Source organism: Perca fluviatilis, chromosome 15 (assembly GCF_010015445.1).
Source record: "Perca fluviatilis chromosome 15, GENO_Pfluv_1.0, whole genome shotgun sequence".
Taxonomy (NCBI): Eukaryota; Metazoa; Chordata; class Actinopteri; order Perciformes; family Percidae; genus Perca; species Perca fluviatilis.
In genome coordinates, this window is record NC_053126.1 from 2,443,249 (window position 1) to 2,468,001 (window position 24,753).

Sequence of the window (24,753 nt, forward strand, 5' to 3'; positions counted from 1 at the left end):
GAAAGGTGCGGCATATTTGAAATATGCGGACTTTGGCTGATTATGCGTTGAATTATGCGATCACATAATCACGTTTTTCTGGAGGGACTGGATAATAATAAAAGACAATTGACCTTTTTCACAGCAGACATGTTGACATGTCATAGAAGGAAAAGCACAGGTGTGTTCAAAACCATTACTGATGGCTGCATTCCACTTAGGAGAGGTCCTGGTATTAAACCATTAATGATGGCTGCATTCCACTTAGGAGAGACCCTGGTATTAAACCATTACTGATGGCTGCATTCCACTTAGGAGAGACCCTGGTATTAAACCATTACTGATGGCTGCATTCCACTTAGGAGAGACCCTGGTATTAAACCATTACTGATGGCTGCATTCCACTTAGGAGAGGTCCTGGTATTAAACCATTACTGATGGCTGCATTCCACTTAGGAGAGACCCTGGTATTAAACCATTACTGATGGCTGCATTCCACTTAGGAGAGACCCTGGTATTAAACCATTACTGATGGCTGCATTCCACTTAGGAGAGGCCCTGGTATTAAACCATTACTGATGGCTGCATTCCACTTAGGAGAGGTCCTGGTATTAAACCATTACTGATGGCTGCATTCCACTTAGGAGAGACCCTGGTATTAAACCATTACTGATGGCTGCATTCCTCTTAGGAGAGACCCTGGTATTAAACCATTAATGATGGCTGCATTCCACTTAGGAGAGACCCTGGTATTAAACCATTACTGATGGCTGCATTCCTCTTAGGAGAGGTCCTGGTATTAAACCATTACTGATGGCTGCATTCCTCTTAGGAGAGGCCCTGGTATTAAACCATTACTGATGGCTGCATTCCTCTTAGGAGAGACCCTGGTATTAAACCATTACTGATGGCTGCATTCCTCTTAGGAGAGACCCTGGTATTAAACCATTACTGATGGCTGCATTCCTCTTAGGAGAGACCCTGGTATTAAACCATTACTGATGGCTGCATTCCACTTAGGAGAGGCCCTGGTATTAAACCATTACTGATGGCTGCATTCCACTTAGGAGAGGTCCTGGTATTAAACCATTACTGATGGCTGCATTCCACTTAGGAGAGGCCCTGGTATTAAACCATTACTGATGGCTGCATTCCACTTAGGAGAGGTCCTGGTATTGTGCATGCTGACTCACTGAAATATCTTACTGGGACACTTGATGGAACTGAGCCATCGTTAAGGTGATCAATCTCAGCTGTGCTTTTCCTACTATGACAAGTCAACATGTCTGCTGTGAAAAAGGTCCATTAAATTCTTTCACTTCCCGTGTGGGTGGGTCTCGTGCTCACCCATGTACGTATGGACGAACTCTTTGATTCTCTCTTTCACCACACGCGTCAGCTGTTTCTTCTTCTTCGCGTCCATCTTCGGGCGTCCCTTCAGTCTCCGCTGCAGCTCCACCGATTTCACCAGCTGTCTCTCCAGCATCTGAGGAACGAGCAGCGCCTTAAAGTTCTCCCTGCGGCGCCTGCTGACGATTGTCGGGGCTCCATCCAGTCCTTCGCTCCCCAGCTGGCGGCTGTAGTAGTCGGTCAGCAGGTCGCTGAGCTTCGCGGCGCGTCGGGATTTGGCGTTGACCTCCGCGCCTAGAAGAACGCCGTCCATGCCGCCGTTGACCTGAGCGGCGGTGAGAAGAGACGGGCTGTCCAGGAGGGTGAAGACCCGCGGAGAAGTGACGCTGTCCCAGCAGCCGTCCGGTCCCAGACGCTCGGTGACAGCAGCGCTTTCCAGATCTTTGGCAAAAGTGAGCTGGTACAGGCTGCTGGTACGCACGCGGCCAGAAACCTTGGCGTGCAAGCCCGCCTCGATGCCCAGAAGCACCGGCGCCAGGGCGACAGTGGTGCCGTCCGGAGTCAGAACCACGCCTTCCTCTTCCGAACTTTCAGTCACTCCGTGAGGCACAGCCTCGCCGATGTAAGCGGAGAGGCTCGCCTTCATTTCAGGACGGACGGAATCGGCGTTCCCGAGGAAGTGCCGAATGAATGCGTCGTCGAGGCCGGCCGCCCGGCGCAGCGCTCGCAGCACGGCTATCGGCTCTGACCCCGGTGACCCCTCCTCCACCTGCTTCACCGCCTCGATGAAGTCATCCATGTGTCGGGAAGATAAAGCTGGAGACGAGAACACACAAACACATTTCTGTCAGGTCCATTGAGTCAAGAACACACATGACGATAAAAATGATTTAGGAAATTTTTATTGAATAATTGCATTTCAGCTAATAAATTCTGAATTAAATTTTTGGCCGTATGGCTCTGTTCAGGGAGTCCTCTGACCTTTCATGAGCACCATGAAATAGCAGAGAGTCAAAGGACAGCAGCAGCATCAGGGAACGCTCACACAGTTTATGACTGTGTGAGCTGAACTATTCCCCCGCATGAACAGAGCAGCAACGATGACATGGAAGCAAACGCCACGTTAGACACAAGGAGGAGCTGGGGAGGTGGTGGGCGGCAGAGAAGCGAGCAGCAAGCAGGTAGGAGCAAACTGAATCTGCTTTAAATAGGGCGCCCTGTCTTGAGTGTAGCCATTAAGCAGCGAGGGGTGTTGACCAGCTGATGCGCTACTCCAGATCAGCTGATGCAGCTCAGCTGGAGCAGATCAGCTGATGAGACCGTGTTGTTGGCCAATAGCGTTAGCAGCGTCTTGACTACCTGGCCTGCCAGAACTGACGCTGACGCTCAATAAATGTCCTCGTCGTTCAGAAAAAACATCAAAACAGCCCTACACAACTTTAGCCTCACAGGTGCCCTGCCACATGTACTTCATGACTTTGTGGTAATGTCTGAAGGTCTAACCATGGACTCTGTAACCTTGGTTACCTTGTTTCAAGCCGTTCTAGCGCGGTATAGAAAGCCTACAGGAAGACTCGGCTCGATTTCTGCCAGTTCTCTCATTAATATTCAACTAAGCTAAGCTGTTTGAATCTGATTGGCTAACAGCTAGCCAATGAGAGCCTGGCTATCAGAATCCTTTACCCAGCCCAACTGGGCGAGCTCATGAATAGTAATGAGCTCAGGCAGTATGATGTCAGACTGACCAGCTTTTGTGATTGGTCTGATTTCTCTGATTATTTCTGTTCAGTGTGTAGAGCTGACAGAGGAGGTAGCAGTTCATTTTCACATTCACCACATAACACACACACACACACATATGGACCTCACAGATTTAAAAATAATACAAGTAAACACGGTTTTGTATGGCAGGGCACCTTTAAACTCATGGTTCTAATCCTGTGTTTTCAGTTTTAATACTGGGGATATACTTTTTTTGTAAATATATGCATTGTGCCTCTAATGCCGAAGCTTTTCAAGAGGTTCCCCTGTCGCTAGTCTCGCATTGACAGACCTTCCTCCACAGCGCTGCAGAGGAAGGTCTGGCTAGTCCACACAGCATTCCTGGATGGGAGAACAACGTGCTCTGGTTTATTGGCATTTCTTTAAACCAATCACAATCATCGTGGGCGGGGCTAAGCTCCGGACGGAGCTACGGTGCCTCTGCTAAATAGTCTCAGGAAGGAACTAGTTTTGGTGGAACATGTGGACGTTCAAAAGTTGTTATATTTGTGAGGACTATGGTTAACTGCTCCTTAGATCTCTGCAGGGTAAATCCAGACATCTAGCTAGACTGTCTGTCTGTCTGTCTGTCTGTCTGTCTGTCTAACAGCTAGCTAGACTATCTGTCCAATCTGAATTTTCTGTTGCACGACTAAAACTACTTTTCAACGTACACATGTTCCACTAAAACTAGTTCCTTCCTGAGGCTATTTAGCAGAGGCACCGTGGCTCTGTCTGGAGCTTAGCCCCGCCCACGATGATTGTGATTGGTTTAAAGAAATGCCAATAAACCAGAGCACATTGTTCTCCCATCCAGGAATGCTGTATGGACTAGATAGACCTTCTTTCACAACGCTGTGGAGGAAGGTCTGGCGAAGCGAGACTACCCCCTCTTTTTTTGTCTTAGTCGACTATGATTTCTGTTGTCAATTAGTCATTTTTTATGCTTTCTCATGTTTAATGATTTATTTCCAAGAAATTTCTGAGCACATCTCTGGTAAAAACAAGACTTAAAGTGGTGCTTTTGCACAATTCTTTTTGCAGAAATCTGTCGGGGCGACATCTAGCTCACCCAGTATGTGCGCCCCATGTAGGCAGAGTCCTATCCAGTGGCCCGGGTTCAAATCCAACCCACGGCCCTTTCTGCATGTGGTACCCCCCTCTCGCTCCCCTTTCCTGTCTTTAAGCTATCCTGTCATTTAAAGGCCATAAAAGCCCAATTATCTGAAAAAAACTTCACAGATCTGTCGATTAAATCAACCAATCGATTAGCGGACAAAATCACAAGAGTGTTGGTTGACTATAGCCCTATTCGCACAGGACTAGTATTACCAGGGGACCTCTTGTAGTTTAGAAATTACCCCCCACATGTCTGTGTTTCGTGTGGCGCATTCACACGGGATAACTGAAGTCTGTATTTTACTCAAATTTACAGACTTTATCCCCCGGATATGATGTCAAAACCTTTCATTTATAATTGACAACGCAGCCAATTAGACCCCAAATCACAGAGATGCCGATTCGCACGGGACTAATACTATCACAGGACCTTCGCAATTATTACAAATGACCGGAGGTCACCAGGTAATACTTATCCCGTGCGAATAGGGCTTTAGAATTTGTTTAGTTGAGGACAGTATAAAAAAAAAATCTTCCTAGTAGAGGTGTCACAATTTCAATTTCAGTTAAAAAAAAATCGGTCAAAATGAGCTTTCTAATATGTCTCTGTGGATGCATATGGCGTATATTGCTTTGTTTAACTGTCTATGCGATGGTGGCTCTGCTAAATAGTCTCAGGAAGGAACTTGTTCTGGTGGAACATTTGCACCCTGCAAAAGAAAACTCCACATCCAATATTAAATGAAGTTAACTGTTGACACAATACAGTACTGTGAGCTATTTAAATGAGCTGATACATGGTTAAACCTGATTGGCTCTTACCAGTGTATCTCTGTGTGTACTTGGTCCACAGCAATCCCACCAATCAGTCCCAAAACCTCCCAGTTAAAGAGGAAATGATCTAAACATATTCTTTGTAAATCTTTACAATCATTCACCTGAAAGAACCAAGCAGACCTGCCTTGTTGCTTGATCCAAATATTCTTAAAAACGTTTGAGAACGGCAACACAAAGAGCGCTGAAGGTGAGGGGCATCAGGGGCCCGTGACTCACTTTACTTGCCATGACAAGTCACAATATCTGCTGTGAAATCTTATGTTATATTTGTGCTGATTTTTTTTGTACTGTTGTGAACTTGCAGGATCAGCGATTCCCCAAGTATTTATTTTTTTTTGCCCCAAAATTTGCCAAGTAGTCACACAATAAAGAATCTCAGCTGAACATGTGTCAAGAAACATAAATGTACTGAAGTCAATACAGTTCCTGTCACTCCAAAAAACCTGAACGCATTTACTGGAAATACATTCAATGCAGTGGTGTAGTCCACGCGATACACAGGTACAGTACAGGCCAAAAGTTTGGACACACCTTCTCATTCAATGTGTTTCTTTGTTTTCATGACTATTTACATTGTAGATTCTAGAGAACTGATTGTAGAGAACTGTGTTTTTGATCAAATAATGTATGGCCAGGATTCATCTGGTAGCTAGTTGGCCATGTTTTAGGTTTAAATATATTGGATGTGTGGCCCTGCTAATGGTTTATCTGTGTGAACCTACCTTGAACCAATCCTCCTTTATTCTGATGCCCTTTTCTTATCTACAGTAAGCGTGGCCAAAAGTTTGGACACACCTTCTCATTCAATGTGTTTCCTTTTTATTTCACGACTATTTACATTGTAGATTCTCACTGAAGGCATCAAAACTATAATGAATACATATGAATTATGTACTTAACAAAAAAGTGTGAAATAACTGAAAACATGTCTTATATTTTAGATTCTTCAAAGTAGCCACCCTTTGCTTTTTTATTAATAAGGGAAAAACTTCCACTAATGAACCCTGACAAAGCACACCTGTGAAGGTAAAACCATTTCAGGTGACTACCTCATGAAGCTCATTGAGAGAACACCAAGGGTTTGCAGAGTTATCAAAAAAAGCAAAGGGTGGCTACTTTGAGGAATCTAAAATATAAGATATGTTTTCAGTTATTTCACACTTCTTTGTTAAGTACATAATTCCATATGTGTTCATTCATAGTTTTGATGCCTTCAGTGAGAATCTACAATGTAAATAGTCATGAAAATAAAGAAACACATTGAATGAGAAGGTGTGTCCAAACTTTTGGCCTGTACTGTATACGCAGTATACCCACTAAGAAAGCTCCAGGACTTCCATATATCCACTTAGAAATGCCCAATGACACGCAACAACATACTTTCTATTATATTTTTGATATATTTTGAATTGTCATCTGTGTTTTTCTTCTTCACATAGGCTAAATAAAGGTATTTCCACCTTAAAATGGTGCATAAAAGTGTGTCAGAATACAGGAAAGGAAGTTGTTGATGCTGAAAACTCAAAACACCCAGACCCCCAATTATGAAATGCCCCAAAAGGCCCATTCTGGCCCATATATTAGGCCCATACATACACAGTACACACAGTATACCCACTACAATACATTAGACTACACCACTGATTCAATGCATCTAGCAAAACTTGTAAAGACAAAAAAACAAATGTCATTACCTTCTGCATACGTGCCGACCAACACCATAACCAGAGCCAGCGTCCATTTCCAGCCGCCTGTTTCCATCCTGAGCCGTGAAAACCTTCAGCTCCAAGCTCTCCAAATGTGTGCTACCGTGTGGTTGCTTCTCCCTGATTTATACCAGTTCACATGCAGAGTAGTGGGTGGTTATGCAACTGTTGTAGACACACTGTAGATACGCTTGCGTTCAATTTGTCGTTGGCGTGGCCCGGCTGAGCAATGTGGGAAACTGCCACCTGCGTTGTGTGGTCAGTGTAGAGTGGTTTGTCCTCACCGCACCAGGGTTATGCGATGGACAACGGGCATTTTCGAGAAATTCACAACTTCTGTAATAAATCTCAGTCAGCTTGTTGTCCTGAATGTGGCAGGTGCTTGGGAAATCAACCTCCTGGGAGTTAAAGTAAGCCAGTAGCAAACTCTTGCATGCCTGTACAAATCACTGGCAGTCCTCTCTGAGGCAACACATGCATGTTCTCATTGATATTCAGAAAACTGAGGAAGTTCCCGAAGCGTGAATCACGTGTGTTTTCTGGATAGCAGTGACAGAAATATATGTGCACTCTGATTTTTGAAGAGGTGCACAAACTGCTGAGAGCAAAGAGACACAGATACGTGCTTACAGCAGTGATCTGATGACAAGAACAGGCAGAACAGGAAGTGAATGTAGCCTATACGGGTGAAGTGGAAAATACATTGCAGAAGGTGTGGGATGCAAGTAACAACTTGCAGCTCTAACAACTACTAACTGTCACGGTCAGCTCTATGTCCACAGTGGGCAGGAAGGTCTGGCTACACCACAGATGCATTCTGGGATAGGAGAAACAAACACTCTGGGTTGTTTGCATTTCTTTAAACCAATCACAGTCGTCAGTCTGCTAAATAGTCTCAGGAAGGAACTTGTTTTGGTGGAACATTTGCATCCCGCAAAAGAAAACGCCTGCACATGCAATATTAAATGAAGTTAAATATTGACACAATACAGTAACGTGATCTATTTAAATCAGCTGATACATGGTTAAACCTCATTGGCTCTTACCAGTGGATCTCTGTGTGGACTTAGTCCAAACTGTTTTTTTCCAAGGGCCATAAATGAGCTGCTGAAAGGCTGAAAGGTTGAAAGGTTGAAATACTAAACTAATCTGGACTTGAACCATACTGTGTTTGTAAATGTACTGGTTTTAATACTTTTATTTTATTTTTATACTATATATTTATCTATTAACTGTTGCTGACAGTGTCAAAATCATCTGGGACCCCTGTTTCCATCCAGGGGGGTCCCTGTGGACACTGTTGAGGAGTACAAGTACCTGGGGGTGTACTTAAACAATAAACTGGACTGGACTAGACATGCCGAGGCTGTCTACAAAAAGGGCCAAAGTCGACTCTTTTTCCTGAGGAGGCTAAGGATGTGATGGAAGTTTTCTTGAAGCAGCAGAGTTTAGTAAATATCAATGATAAAAATGAAAACATATAAAGACTGTTTGAGAATTAAACCAAAGTCTGGTCTTTGAGCATTTATTATATTTTGCAAAATATGAGAATACAGATTCAAAGGTACATGCAGTACAACTGAATGAGCATTACTAAACTAAAATCTAAACATCACATCATCATATAGTCAAAACCTCTGTTAAGCCACCCCTCTAACTTTATCTTTTAGCCTGGCCATAGTTGAAAAGAGGACATCACCAAAAGTCAAACCATCCTCACCTTCCTCCCTGCTCTCTGTTCCCAACATTAGTCTAAACAACAGTTTATCTCAGGAGGCAGAAGGAGACATGGTTTGTGGCCTTCTCGACTTTGCTAAAAAGTTAAACAAAATGAGAAGCTAGAGTTTCTTAAACAAAAACCACTAGGCTAAGAGTTCATGGCTGCTGCTGTCCCTCTCTGGCCTTTAAGAGTCTAAGAGGAAGGAACAACATTATGTGGAGGTTTAAAACAATCTTTAAGCAAATGGTTAAAATCATTAATCAACAATGGTTAAAATAAAATTTGCCACCACAAGGTCCTTTAACATCTGCCGGACGATGCTGAGGATGTTCTACCAGTCTGTTGTGGCCGGCGCTATCTTCTTCTTCGCTGTCACGTGCTGGGGCAGTGGGATGAAGGTCGCAGACACCAACAGACTGAACAAACTGATCAGGAGGGCTGGTGATGTCGTGGGGGGAGGAGCTGGACACACTGACCACCGTGGCTGAGAGGAGGATGCTGTCCAGGCTTCAGTCCATCTTGGATAATGTCTCCCCCCCTCTCTAGGACACACTGGCCCAGCAGAGGAGCACCTTCAGCAGAAGACTCCTCTCACCCAGATGCACCACAGAGCGCCACAGGAAATCCTTCCTGCCTGTGGTCATTAAACTCTACAACGCCTCCCTCGGAGAGTCACACACCCCCTCTCTGTAATCATCTCAAACATAGACAATAGACAATCACTTCTCTTTTTTTATTGCACTTAAATCATCTCAACACAGACGATCATTTCTCTTTTTATTGCACTGTTTGCACATTAACACTGTACATTTCATATTTTATATATTATTACTGTATATTTGTTTTTATTATATATGTTTAAAGTCTTGATAATATATGTTGTTTTTATTGTTGTTCGTATACCTGGAGTGGTAACGAAAATAATTTCCCCCTGGGATTATTAAAGTATTTCTGATTCTGATTCTGATTTTATCCTTCTATTGTTATGCTGCTAAGTGAGTGATTGATGTCATCTTAATTTCATTGTGTAGAGATATGCAATGACAATAAAACTATCTATCTATCTATCTATCTATCACAGCAATCCCACCAATAAGTCCCTATAACCTCCCAGTTATAGAGGAAATTATCTAACATATTCTTTGTAAATCTCTACAACCATTCCCTGAAAGAACCAAGCAGACCTGACTTGTAGCACCATCCAAATATTCTACAAAACTTTAAATTTTCAGCGTGTAGCTCGCTAGCTCGAAGAGAACGGCAACACAGAGAGAGAGAGAGACGAAGGTGAGGGGCATCCGGGGCCCGTGACTCACTTTACTTGTCATGACAAGTCACAATATCTGCTGTTTTTTATAAATATATATATATAAATATATATATATAAAACACACTAGGGGTCTCACGATACGATATCATCACGATACTTATGTCACGATACGATATTATTGCAATTTTAAACACATTGCAATATTCTGCTATTTATCACAATTCATTACCTTTTTTCCAACTTCAAATTTTTCCCAATTTCAAATGATGTCCCCAAAAGGAAACTTTGTAAGTTTGTCTGTTTTATCTAAGACACATTTCTCTGTTTGTTCATCTCACTTCCATTTTGTTGCTGCAAAATGGGGATTGTCAAGCAGACAGACTGACCAACACATATATAATAATAGATCCATACTTGGCGTCTGTGTATTGATACAGTATTGCCACAGAAAATATCGCGATACTATGCTGTATCGATTTTTTCCCCACCCCTAATATATACTGAAAAAATGATCTGTAAATCAGATTATTTTTACAGTATATATATATATACATAGGCTATATACTGTAAAAATTATCTGTAAATCAGATTATTTTTCAGACAATTTAGAAACAAGCGTGCTCTGAGGCTAGCTTGGTCATCAAATCAGGTTTAGGCATGAGGAGTGAGATTGGCCAATCAGAGGCAGAGTAAGGCAGAGTAGGGCGGGACATGCCTTCGTCATCCTATGAAAACACAAGTTCGCCTCCGGTACAGTAGGTGGCGCATAGTCCTTGAACGTTGGTTTGTAGTCCTTCAATAAAAACTACAGAAGAGGAGACGTTAAGGAGGAAGGACAAGAATAACAACTGGACAGTCGTTCATATATTCTCTATCAAGGTTCGTTTATCTACAAAGAAATAAGTAACGTTATATACAAGTGTGTTTTTAAAACGTGTATGTTTCCACAGCTGGAAGTGCTCGCGCGCACTTATCGCAACAGGAAGTACCAGCTGTGATGTTTTGCTAGCTAGCTAGCTAGCTAGCTAACAGCTAACGGCTAGCGGCTAGCGGCGATCAGCTGTTTGTTGTGTTTGAAGGGTTTAACCTGGGCATCAGGAGAAGGAGAAACTCGCTGGGCAACTTTAACTTTAGTTTAGTAGACCTCGTGCATTGTTAAAGTCAGAAGAAGAAACATGTATAAAGCTTATACAGTGTGTAAATGCGAAAATCCCGTTAATTTGATGTATTAGTCAAAGTCAAAGCATCTTTATTTGTCTCCCCAAGGAGGAATTAGTTGTGCACACTGGGAGAAATTGCTGCAAGAGTTACAACAGAGACACACAACAATCACAGGGTTAACACAATGAAAGGACAGATGTACAGGAAACATTTGGGCTACTCAAAGAGCTCTATATGCAAATTGCAAATGACCATTTTCTATACTTGTGCAAAAGAGCCATCCTTCCTACATTCTTCTGTTCTCCCATACATGCTTTACAAACACTCAGTCCTACTTTCAGAAGCATCCATGCATTCAGTCATAAATTAACATTCATTTATCCATTCATACATATCCATACATTGTTATAAATATGCATTCACTCCATCCATCCATTCATTAGGTAGGGAGATAGGGAGAACTGTTGGTTTTTTTGTACACCCCCCTGGTTAATGTTTGCACAAAACTATACAGCCTTTTCCTTTCTAAAACAGTTATATTGTACATGTTTTTTAGCGTCTTTTTACGTATTTTATTGTAATATTTCTTAGGGTTAGACACTAAAGATAAACAAACCATGAATAAATATAAGTAAAGCGAATAAATAGTGGAATGGTAAATGTAGGTTTGTACTAGGACTGCTCGATTAGGGGAAAAAATATAATCACGATAATTTAACACGATTACTCGTTGACTTCTGGAAAAACTCATACAACTTAATACTTTTGCTATTTAAACTTTTATTTTTTTATTCAGAACACGAGAGAAATTAAGAGTTTACTTGCAAACGTAATGAGCTAAATAATTGTTTTTCTCGATTATTCTGTTTTTGTGATCGTTGGGAGCCGAAATCATAATCACGATTACGTTTTGATTAATTGCACAGCCCTAGTTTGTATTTACACTTTACTATACAGTCATATTCTGTTAAACAATGGTGGGGCTTTTGCATAATTAGATTTTATGGATCTGTTGGTTAAATCAACTAATCGATTAGTTGTGGAATCACATTACATGTCATTTAGCTGATGCATTTATCCAAAGCAACTTACAATTGCTATATATATATATATATATATATATATATATATATATATATATATATATATATATATATATATATATCTATCAGAGGTGGCACGCCTCTGGAGCAACTAGGGGCTAAGAGCCTTGCTCAGGGACTCATTGGTTGATGTATCGCAGTGGGAATTGAACCCAGGTCTCCCACACCAAAGGCATGTGTCATATCCACTGTTCCACCACCACCAATTGTACGAGTGTTAGTCGACTAAGGCTGGCTTCACACTGGCTGCGTGGCGTGAGCGTGTCAGCTGCGTGGCGTGTCCGTTTATATTTGGGCTCCCATGGTAACCAGTTAGAGCGTGCACGCTGCCTCAGGCGCTGCTCGAGCTGAAACGCGTGCATGCTAGAAATAGAACCGACGCCTATTTTTCACGCCACACGCCAGCGTGTTGGAAGCGTTTCCAGACAAAATAGAATAGGAGAAGATGTTTATATGTCATTTAGACACAAATGCATTCAATAAATTACATGTTGATGTTTGAAAGTCTCCGAGGTTTTGACATAAATGCAGCTATATGAATGTCATTTAAAAAAAATTATTGATTTTCTAATATGTCACATACAGAAGGAAATATTCTGTAGTCTATTTTGCCGTCAATACCGCCCGCCGTTGTCATTGCTGTAATCAGATCAGAATATATTTATGTTTATGGGAAACATCCATGTGTCCAGACAAGGCTAGCAGCAGCAGCAGCAGCAGACACCTTTCTGGTGGGGAAAGACGTAGAAAACACCACGCAGGCAGTGTGAAGCCAGCCTAAGAATTTCTTTTCAACAAGGACAGCCCTACTAGAGATCCTGTTTTAAATTCCATTAAAATAGAACTTTTTCACAGTAGACATGTTGACATGTCATAGTAGGAAAAGCACAGGTGTATTCAAACCCATTACTGATGGCTGCATTCCACTTAGGAGAGGTCCTGGTATTAAACCATTACTGATGGCTGCATTCCACTTAGGAGAGACCCTGGTATTAAACCATTAATGATGGCTGCATTCCACTTAGGAGAGACCCTGGTATTAAACCATTAATGATGGCTGCATTCCACTTAGGAGAGGTCCTGGTATTGTGCATGCTGACTCACTGAAATATCTTACTGGGACACTTGATGGAACTGAGCCATCGTTAAGGTTATCAATTTCAGCTGTGCTTTTCCTACTATGACAAGTCAACATGTCTGCTGTGATAAAGGTCCATACTCAACAGAAAGCTTCCCAACTAGACATGTTGAAAATATTTATGGGGTGGCAAGAGGGGGGCAGAAATGTTTGAGGGGTGGCAACATATGGCAGACGTGTATATACAGTATACAGAATTTAATCCGTTATCACAGTTTGGTGAGAAATAGTATGTACACACTACAAAAGGACACAGGCTGCCATTTACAAACTCATACAGACAGACTTAATCTCATGCAATCAGTGTCCTGCATTTGAGGCGATCATACAATGTGATCTCACTTAACAGGAGATAGAAGTATGATAGAAGTATATTAGGAATAAGTGACCATACAATGTGATCTCACTTAACAGGAGATAGAAGTATGATAGAAGTATATTAGGAATAAGTGACCATACAATGTGATCTCACTTAACAGGAGATAGAAGTATGATAGAAGTATATTAGGAATAAGTGACCATACAATGTGATCTCACTTAACAGGAGATAGAAGTATGATAGAAGTATATTAGGAATAAGTGACCATACAATGTGATCTCACTTAACAGGAGATAGAAGTATGATAGAAGTATATTAGGAATAAGTGACCATACAATGTGATCTCACTTAACAGGAGATAGAAGTATGATAGAAGTATATTAGGAATAAGTGACCATACAATGTGATCTCACTTAACAGGAGATAGAAGTATGATAGAAGTAAGGGGCTTTATCACAGGACAGGCATTAAGGTCAGACCCAGGTGATGAGAGGCAGATGTGTGAGAGGGGAAGCAAACAGGTTTTGACTGACTGCAGTCAGACATTGGAGATTCACGCTCGTAAATGGTCAAATTGGCCGTAACTTTGAATTCGTTGCTGCCACCTGGGGTGGCAGCAGGGGTGGCAAGGCTTTCTTTCTTTTGCCACCCTATGCCACCCCGGTAGATCTGCCCCTGCAACTAGACTACCTGGTTATCAGTGATCTGCACACGTTAGTCAGAAGTTACTAACCTGGGCTGTGGACTGTTTACTCCTCCGACAGAAAATGGACACGCGCTTCACTCGAGGGAAATCCAACATCTTGGAGCGGCCGCTGACCCGACCCAAGACCGAGGTCAGCGTGAGCGCCTTCGCCCTCCTGTTCTCCGAGATGGTCCAGTACTGTCAGAGCCGCGTGTACTCGGTGTCGGAGCTGCAGACCCGCCTGGCGGACATGGGCCAGAGTGTGGGCGCCAGCATGCTGGACGTGCTAGTGCTGAGGGAGAAGAACGGCAAGAGGGAGACCAAAGTGCTCAACATGCTGCTCTTCATCAAGGTAAGCAAGTGTTCAACACCGCTGATGGTGTCTCTCTCCACAGCGCTGCAGAGGAAGGTCTGGCTACACCACAGATGCATTCTGGGATAGGAGAAAAAAAAAAGCTCTGGGTTGTTTGCATTTCTTTAAACCAATCACAACGGTCTTGGGCCAGCGACGGTGGCTCTGCTAAATAGTCTCAGGAAGGAGCTTGTTTTGGTGGAACATTTGCACCCTGCAAAAGAAAACGCCACATCCAATATATAATAAATTAACTGACACAATACAGTAGATTATATAATTTGCATCGACTATTTAGTAGGGGTGGGAATCACCAGAGGCCTCACGATACGATATCATCACGATACTTATGTCACGATACGATATTATTGCGATTTTAAACATATTGCAATATTCTGCAATATATTGCAATGTATTACCTTTTTTCCAACTTCAAATTCTTCCCAACTTCAAATGATGTCCCCAAAGGAAAATTTTGTCAACATCTGTTTTATCTAAAAAGATAAATTTCTCTGTCTGTTCATCTCACTTCAATTTTATTGCTGCAAAATGGGATTGTCAAGCAGACAGACTGACCAACACATATGTCATAAAAGATCCATACTTGGCGTCTGTGTATCGATACAGTATTGCCACGAAAAATATTGCGATACTATGCTGTATGGATTTTTTTCCCCCACCCCTACTATTTAGGAAAATCAGTGTAAAATATAATTTGCATAATAATTGGGAACACTGTAGTATGAGAAATGAGATTTTAACTGTGTCGGGCTCGGGTTCGGTTACTGCTCTGTCTCTCGGACAGTAAAATGCGGCCCGATCCGGACTCTAATACGCACCACTACTCGCTGCTCTTGTGCCCGGTGTCGCCAGTTTTATTCCGTGCGGAGGAATCGTAGTGTTGGAGCATCCGCTCCGTGTAGGTTATGCGTGCAACGTAGCCGGCCCGCAAGAGTTGAGTAACTTTCTACGTCTTTAACGGTTTTATTTCCCTTTTTTTTTTTAGGTTAACGTGTGGAAGTCTTTGTTTGGGAAGGAGGCAGACAAGCTGGAGCAGGCCAACGACGACGACAAGACCTACTACATCATAGAAAAGGAGCCGCTGATCAACGCGTACATCTCGGTGCCCAAGGAGAACAGCAGCTTGAACTGCGCCGCTTTCACCGGCGGCATCGTGGAGGCCATCCTCACGCACAGCGGCTTCCCCGCCAAAGTCACCGCCCACTGGCACAAAGGCACCACGCTGATGATAAAGTTCAACGAGTCGGTCATCGCCCGGGACAAGGCTCTGGATGGCAGATAGGTGGCGGACTGCAGAGAGAAGAGGAGGGGGGGGGTTAATCATCACAGGGTGAAGTGAAATCATCCCGGGCCCGATCGTGTTTGTTCGCTGACTGAATTTGTTCGTGGTAACTTCTGAGACGGTATGGATGGATGGGTGGATGGGTGGATGGATGGATGGATGGATGGGTGGATGGATGGATGGGTGGATGGGTGGATGGATGGATGGATGGATGGGTGGAGGGGGGGGGAGGGAGGGGGGGGGGGGGGGGGGGAGGGGGGAGGGGGGGGGGTGGATGGATGGATGGATGGATGGGTGGGTGGATGGATGGATGGATGGAAGAGCAGAAAACATGCAGCTCGTTGGTTCAGTCGTCCTGTTTTGTGGATCATCTCGCTGCTGTTTGACCTCAGAAATTGGCCCACTATTGTTTACTTAACATTAGAGATGCACCGATTATAATTTTCTTTGAGTTAGGCCGGCCGATTCCGATTTAATTTTTTCTAACCACTTTACAGCACACACAAATATGTATTTTCTATCTTTTCTTTAATAGAACATGTGTTGAACAGATAATGGATCACTATACAATAGAACTATATAAATTACTCCTGGTGTGGGACATCCACACACATCTAGAGAGCAACGTTAGAACCATTTCCTTCTTTTCACATCTAATATCACACTAAAGAAATGTGATTCTGGTTCTTGGTGTGGTCCCTCCACGCCCTACTGTCTCCCTGCAGCTGTTGCATATTGTAAACTTGTTATCTTCTGACCACACGCTGAAGAATCCCCAAACAGCTGACATGTTGCAGGTTAACTCACTCTCACTCTCAAGCCCACCTCAGCGGTTGTGATTGGTGCCTCGATTTTGGGGACATTAGAAATGGGTTTGAATGGGCTCTTGGCCAGACTGACTTGCAGAGCTAATCTCAAGTTCGTCAGGGTCTCCCCAGGCTACCAAAATGTTGTATTTAACAGAAAGGAGGGTCCAAACTCAAAAAATATAATTTCTGTTTTCATTCCAGTTCATCTGCAGCTGCATGTTTCTTTATTTTATTTAGTGTGTGTGTGACTTATTCTCTAATGACAAAAACCCAAACCTACATGATGCTGTGTTTTTATAACCCTAATCCCAACATGTTTAGACCATTGACTGTAAATATTAATGGACAGAGCATGTGTTGTCCATTTAATATTTACGGTCTATGCTTTAGACCCAGCATTAAGACAAAATAAAATGAAATAAATGAATGAATAAAGGCTTCAGCAGTGTTCTTCCTGACTGCACTTAACTCCATGAATGAAATATGAAATGATAATTGATGAAATGAAGAACTTGTTTTTGGTTAAAACGACTGCATTCCTTGATTTAATTCCGTCTCTCTCTCTTTCTTCCTCTGTCTCTCTCTCACTCTCTCTGTCTCTCTCTCTCTGTCTCTGTCTCTCTCTCTGTCTCTCTCTCACTCTGTCTCTGTCTCTCTCTCACTCTCTCTGTCTCTCTCTCTGTCTCTCTCTCTCACTCTGTCTCTGTCTCTCTCTCACTCTTTCTGTCTCTCTCTCACTCTCTCTCTCACTCTGTCTCTGTGTCTCTCTCTTTCTCTCTCTTTGTGTGTCTCTCTCTCACTTGGTCGCTCTCTCTCTCTCTGTCTCTGTCTCTCTTTATCTCTCTCTCTCTAGTAGTTCTACATTTTGGGAAATGTGCTTATTTGTATATATTAGTCTGATGAGTAGAACAGTAATAGTAATAAAACAGAAATAATGCAACACGTGTGTCTGACTTATTATTATTATTATTATATTATCTATGGAAGCCTTGCTTAACATATACTAGTTCATCATTATATTTAAAAGTCATTATTTTGAGATCACACCGAGAAGTTGGACCCCTGAGCTATGGCCTGATCCAATGGATTTTAAATGTCTAATTTAAAGTAGTAAAGGCCACCTTTACAGAAGGCTGCTGCTCCATTAGAACAGATGACCTTAGCCTACGTCATGAGTTTGTGGCTATCAACGCTAGGTGTAAATGGCTGCCTCGGAATCATAGCTCTGTTAATAAAAGCCATTTCATTTCTGATTCACGTCACGCTGATTTACCTGCCCGGCCAGTTTGACAGGATGACGTCACGGCGCCGCTCATGTTTTCAAAGCAGCAAACGCAGACATTAGTCACGTGGCTGCGGGAGGGGGGGGGGGAGATCACGCGGTAACCAGGAAGTCCGCGGTCTGTTTACCTACCTGTGTGTGTGCGTGTGAGTGCCAGAATACTGCGACACCGGGCATCCTTCAACATGCGATAAAAGCCCCGACCCGCGGACCTGGATCCGGTCGCTGCTCGCCGTCTCTGCTGATCATGTCCGCCGCGTGAAGTCCCCGTCACCATGACGACTTCAGGTTGCACCTGCACCGAGGACAGCGCCACAGGTTCGTCTCCACACCTTTCCTCTTCCTGGGTCTCTGGGTCTGACTCCGCATGCATGGACTCAGAGCCTGAAACCAACCGATTAACCGAAACAGCGTCCAGCTGCACCCTAATTCAGCAGTTCTATGACATCATCATGTGTCTGGGATATATATTCATATTCATGTCTTATCAGTGGTGTAGTCTAATGCATGGGCCTTCAACGTTTTTTAAGCCAAGGACTCCTTAACTGTAAGAGAGATGGAGCAAGGAGCCCCTACTACATATATTTTATAAAATGAAGTTTAAATTAGGCCTATTAGGGCCATGTAGGGCGGCCTAAAGCCTTTATACATACATTTTTTGCATAAAATACTAAGCTATTCAAATACAACAATCCTAATAATTGTTGCCATGGTTTTATAAATCATCTTTTAATGTTAAACATACATATATGTGACTACCTTGACTATAGGCCAGTGAGCCTAAGCCTAAGACGTTTTAAATTTTGAATAACATTTCAAAAATTAACAATATTTGGAGGCGCCCCTGCTGTCTAATGTATTATAGTCAGGGCCGGCCCTAGACTTTTGGGGGGCCCTAAGCAGGATTTGATTTGGGGGACTCTCCACACTGTAACATGTTGCCACTGCACTTGGCACTAAACCAACTTGTGTATTGTAAATATTAGTTTAAGCACTCATAATGTACAAATACACATTTAAAGACTAATGTGAGACCTATTCGCAGCAACACTATCTTTAAATAGACCGGCTCTGTTATGAGCTCTATTGTGGGACATTTCAAGAGCTCTTGGGGCCCCTCTGGTAGCCACGGGGCCCTAAGCAGACGCTTAGTTCGCTTATGGGTCAGGCTGGCTCTGATTGTAGTGGGTATACTGTACTGTATATATATGGGCATATATATATATATATATGGGACTTGGGGGGCATATCATAGTGGGGGGTCTGGGTGTCCTCCCTCAGGAAAATTTTGAGCATCAATGACTTAATTTCCTGTATTCAGATACACTTTTTTGGGCCAATTTAAGGTGGAAATACCTTTATTTGGCCTATGTGGATAAGAAAAACACAGATGACAATTCAAAATATATCAAAAATATAATGTAAAGTATGTTGTTGCGTGTCATTGGGCATTTATAAGATGGTATATGGAGATCCTGGAGCTTTCTTAGTGGGTATACTGCGTATCACGTAGACTACACGTGATGCTACACTGCTGTGTCTTATAGGGACGACCCCAAATAGTCGACTATGGGACCAGACTGGCAATCTCAGAGTTGAATCATCTCAGTGTCTGAAATATACACTCACCTAAAGGATTATTAGGAACACCATACTATACCGTGTTTGACCCTATCCTCTCAATAAGGGCCAACATTTCTAGAGAATGCTTCCAGCACCTTGTTGAATCAATGACACAAAGAATTAAGGCAGTTCTGAAGGGGAAAGGGGTCTCCCACACCATTACACCCCCACCACCACCACCAGCAGCCTGCCCAGTGGTAACAAGGCATGATGGATCCATGTTCTCATTCTGTTTTACACCAAATTCTGACTCTACCATCTGAATGTCTCAACAGAAATCGAGACTCATCAGACCAGGCAACATTTTTACAGTCTTCAACTGCCCAGTTTTTGTGTATTTGTTCAAATTGTAGCCTCATGATCCTATTGTTAGTGGAGATGAGTGGTACCCGGGGGGGTCTTCTGCTGGTGCAGCCCATCCCCCTCAAGGTTGTTCATGTTGTGGCTTCACAAATGCCTTGCTGCAGACCTCGGTTGTAACGAGTGGTTATTTGAGTCAAAGTTGATCTTCTATCAGCTGGAATCAGTCAGCCCATTCTCCTCTGACCTCTAGCATCAACAAGGCATTTTGGCCCCCCAGGACTGCAGCATACTGGATGATTTTACTTTTTCAGACCATTCTTTGTAAACCCTAGAAATGGTTGTGGGTGAGAATCCCAGTAACTGAGCAGACCAGCCCGTCTGGCACCAACAACCATGCCACGCTCAAAGTATCTTAGATCACCTTTCTTTCCCATTCTGACATTCAGTTTGGGGTTCAGGAGATAGTCTAGACCTGGACCACACCCCTAAATGCATTAAAGCAGCTGCCACGTGATTGGTTGATTAGATAATTGCATTAATGTGAAATTTAACAGGTGTTCCTAATAATCCTTTAGGTGAGTGTATATTGAATGGGGGGTGCTGAATGCTTGTTTTCCCCCAATAAATCATGATATATAGCTTTCTTTTGTATCAATAGCAGCAGTATATTAAAGCAACCGTGTACATACTGGGAACTATATTCTCAGAAGGCGAAGCACTGCTACTCTCTGCTACTTGGGCGGAGTGATTTGCTCGCAGCACCTGAGAAGCCCCGTGGTGAGAGAAGAGAGTAGCAGTGCTTCGCCCTTCTGAGAATATAGTCCCCAGTATGTATACGGTTAGAAGATGGCTGTGTGTCATGTGACCTTGTTATTAGTACACGCTGTGACTATACACATCACAACATGGAAATAGGAACATGTCTCTGTCTCCCTCTCTCTTTCTGTCTCTCTCTCTCTCTCTCTCTCTCTCTATGTCTCTGTCTGTCTGTCTGTCTCTGTCTCTGTCTGTCTGTCTCTCACTCTGTCTGTCTGTCTGTCTGTCTCTCTCTCTCTCTCTCTCTCTCTCTATGTCTCTGTCTGTCTGTCTCTCACTCTGTCTGCCTCTCTCTCTCTCTGTCTATCTCTCTTTCTGTCTGTCTCTCTCTCTGTCTATCTCTCTCTCTGTCTGTCTCTCTCTCTGTCTGTCTGTCTGTCTGTCTGTCTGTCTGTCTCTCTCTGTCTCTCTCTCTCTCTCCCTCTCTCTCTCTTTTAACTTAATTTAATTCAAAGGGACTATTGGCATGGGAAACAGGCCTTTACTTTGCCAAGCAAGTGTGAAATAAAGACATCAAATCAAACTTAATTTAATTTAGCTGATTATTGTGTCCTGTCTGCATATTTGGACAAATTGTATTTTGAGGTTTTGCAAACATTGTTATTGGAAACTTTCATGCCAATAAAGGCCATCTGAAGGCCATTTGAATTATCTTGAAAAGAACAGAAGCAAAGATCTACTAGAATAACAGAGCTGTGTAACATAATATTACAACATTATAATCAAATGAATGAAAACTGAACTAATAAACACATATACACTTTACTTTATAAACACATTATTAACACATTAAAAACACATATACACTTTACTTTATAAACACATTAAAAACACATATACACTTTACTTTATAAACACATTAAAAACACATATACACTTTACTTTATAAACACATTATTAACACATTAAAAACACATATACACTTTACTTTATAAACACATTATTAACACATTAAAAACACATATACACTTTACTTTATAAACACATTATTAACACATATACACTTTACTTTATAAACATTATAAACACATTATAAACACATATACACTTTACTTTATAAACATTATAAACACATTATAAACACATATACACTTTACTTTATAAACATTATAAACACATATACACTTTACTTTATAAACATATACACTTTACTTTATAAACATTATAAACACATATACACTTTACTTTATAAACATTATAAACACATATACACTTTACTTTATAAACATTATAAACACATATACACTTTACTTTATAAACATTATAAACACATATACACTTTACTTTATAAAACATTAAAAACACATATACACTTTACTTTATAAACATTATAAACACATATACACTTTACTTTATAAACATATACACTTTACTTTATAAACATTAAAAACACATATACACTTTACTTTATAAACATTATAAACACATTATAAACACATATACACTTTACTTTATAAACATTATAAACACATTATAAACACATATACACTTTACTTTATAAACATATACACTTTACTTTATAAACATTATAAACACATATACACTTTACTTTATAAACATTATAAACACATTATAAACACATATACACTTTACTTTATAAACATATACACTTTACTTTATAAACATTATAAACACATATACACTTTACTTTATAAACATATAAAAACACATATACACTTTACTTTATAAACATTATAAACACATATACACTTTACTTTATAAACATTATAAACACATTATAAAACACATATACACTTTACTTTATAAACATACACTTTACTTTATAAAAATTATAAACACATATACACTTTACTTTATAAACATATACACTTTACTTTATAAACATTATAAACACATATACATGCACTTTACTTTATAAACATTATAAACACATTATAAACACATATACACTTTACTTTATAAACATTATAAACACATTATAAACACATATACACTTTACTTTATAAACATTATAAACACATTATAAACACATATACACTTTACTTTATAAACATTATAAACACATATACACTTTACTTTATAAACACATTATAAACACATATACACTTTACTTTATAAACATTATAAACACATTATAAACACATATACACTTTACTATATAAACACATTATAAACACATATACACTTTACTTTATAAAAATTATAAACACATATACACTTTACTTTATAAACATTATAAACACATTATAAACACATATACACTTTACTATTATATGTCATAAAATTAATCCTGAGTCGATACTGGAGAAGCTACTTCCTGGTTTACAGCTGCACAGGTATGAATGAAATGCAGAGGAGGAGAAGGAGTGGTGTGTGTGTGTGTGTACGTGTGTGTGGTTCTCTGTGTGTGTGTACGTGTGTACGTGTGTGTGTACGTGTGTGTGTCTAGTTCTGTGTGCGTGTGTGTGTGCGTCTGTGTGTGTGGGTGTGTGTATGTGTGAGAAAGGGGTTGTGTGCTGTGCATACCGCTACACCCCTTGATCATGTGGTGTGTGTGTCTGTGTGTGTGTATGAGTGTGAGAGAATGGGGGGGTTGTGTATTGCGTATATCGCTACACCCATTGATCATGTGGTGTGTGTGTGTGTGTGTGTGTGTGTGTGTATCTTTGTGTGTGAGTGTGTGTCTGTGTATGAGTGTGTATGAGTGTGTGTATTGCGTATGTCGCTACACCCATTGATCATGTGGTGTGTGTGTGTGTGTGTGTGTGTACCTGTGATATGAAATGTAATATACTGCTATTTGTTACTTGTTTTTTTTTTAACTCATTGAGCGTGTTTTATTTTTATTTTTTTTATTTAACCTTTATTTATTCAGGGGAGGTTCACTGAGAGGCAGCCTCTCTTTTGCAGGAACGCCCTGATCACATTCACACAGTTCCCCATCCATACCTGGAAGCTGCCCAGTAGGACCCCAGTCTGATCTGCTGGCCCCTGAGCAGCTCTACTGGAGCGGTTGGGGTTAAGGGCCTTGCTCAAGGGCACCTCAGTGGTGGTAATGAGGGAGGGACAAGCGCTGTTCTTTCACTTTCCCCACCCAGATTTTATCCTGTCAGTCTGGGGATTGAACCGACGACCTAACCTTTAGGCCACCACTGCCCATTTTAGAAAATGTTTTAGGCCTATTTGTGCTTCCTGTGGGACTGCAGTGTGAATTAGCCTAATGCTAACTCTGGTGCAATGCATCACATGGTCACATTTATGTCTTTATTGCACGTTGTCCCTTACAAATGAAATTGAAATTGAAAGTGAAAGAGCATCTGTCTCCACAAAATCACCTGTTGAGTGTTTGATATTTTTATTAATTGTGCATTTGAACTAATCGCTGGGAAAACAATCAGAAAACCAGCTTTTATTTCTTCAAAGCAGCGCGAGAGGCTTCATCCCAGCAATGTACGTCTGCTGTGTAAATAGTTTGATTGATTATCTGCTGATCACCAAATCGATTATTCAGCTAGCTAACTGTTGCCGCTCTGATTGAAAGATGCTATCCAGTTGCATTTATAGGGCTAGGTTCACACTTGGAACAAAGTGGTGGAGAGAGAGAGAGACAGACAGACAGACAGACAGACAGACAGACAGACAGACAGAGAGAGAGAGAGAGAGAGAGACACACAGACAGACAGACAGACAGACAGAGAGAGGTGCTAACATTAGACAAAACAAAGTGGTGGAGCGATATATATAGTACAGGCCAAAAGTTTGGACACACCTTCTCATTCAATGCGTTTCCTTTTTATTTTCATGACTATTTACATTGTAGATTCTCACTGAAGGCATCAAAACTATGAATGAACACATATGGAATTATGTACTTAACAAAAAAGTGTGAAATAACTGAAAACATGTCTTATATTTTAGATTCTTCAAAGTAGCCACCCTTTGCTTTTTTATTAATAAGGGAAAAACTTCCACTAATGAACCCTGACAAAGCTCACCTGTGAAGGTAAAACCATTTCAGGTGACTACCTCATGAAGCTCATTGAGAGAACACCAAGGGTTTGCAGAGTTATCAAAAAAGCAAAGGGTGGCTACTTTGAAGAATCTAAAATATAAGACATGTTTTCAGTTATTTCACAACTTTTTTGTTAAGTACATA

The 24,753-nt window shown here is 41.3% G+C and overlaps 3 protein-coding genes across 4 annotated transcripts in view; 2 read left to right on the forward strand and 1 right to left on the reverse strand.

Annotated features, from left to right (window-relative positions):
- The window catches only part of pglyrp6 (peptidoglycan recognition protein 6), a 12,368-nt gene extending 5,147 nt beyond the window's left edge, over positions 1-7,221 (reverse strand). The window contains exons 1-2 of the mRNA XM_039823842.1: positions 6,741-7,221; positions 1,327-2,145 (exon numbers count right to left, since the gene is read on the reverse strand). Coding sequence (XP_039679776.1) covers positions 1,327-2,145; positions 6,741-6,807 — 886 coding nt within the window. The 5' untranslated portion in view covers positions 6,808-7,221. The remainder of the gene's footprint in view (positions 1-1,326; positions 2,146-6,740) is intronic.
- Positions 7,222-10,501: 3,280 nt separating this feature from the next.
- trappc5 (trafficking protein particle complex subunit 5) lies at positions 10,502-16,001 on the forward strand. The gene is made up of 3 exons (XM_039823730.1): positions 10,502-10,621; positions 14,228-14,500; positions 15,507-16,001. The coding sequence occupies exons 2-3, from the start codon at positions 14,231-14,233 to the stop codon at positions 15,801-15,803; spliced, it is 567 nt and encodes a 188-aa protein (XP_039679664.1). The 5' UTR covers positions 10,502-10,621; positions 14,228-14,230; the 3' UTR covers positions 15,804-16,001.
- Positions 16,002-17,994: 1,993 nt separating this feature from the next.
- The window catches only part of LOC120574835 (mucolipin-1-like), a 32,677-nt gene continuing 25,918 nt past the window's right edge, over positions 17,995-24,753 (forward strand). For both annotated transcript variants that reach the window (XM_039825281.1, XM_039825282.1), the window contains exon 1: positions 17,995-18,212. In XM_039825281.1, the coding sequence (XP_039681215.1) occupies positions 18,170-18,212 (43 nt within the window). In that variant the 5' untranslated portion in view covers positions 17,995-18,169. The remainder of the gene's footprint in view (positions 18,213-24,753) is intronic.

Bases quoted from the DNA above. Each gene is read 5' to 3' on its own strand.
- trappc5 (XM_039823730.1), top strand. From the start codon at position 14,231: ATGGACACGCGCTTCACTCGAGGGAAATCCAACATCTTGGAGCGGCCG. The intron at 14,501-15,506 runs GTAAGCAAGTGT...TTTTTTTTTTAG, and splicing joins ACATGCTGCTCTTCATCAAG to GTTAACGTGTGGAAGTCTTT.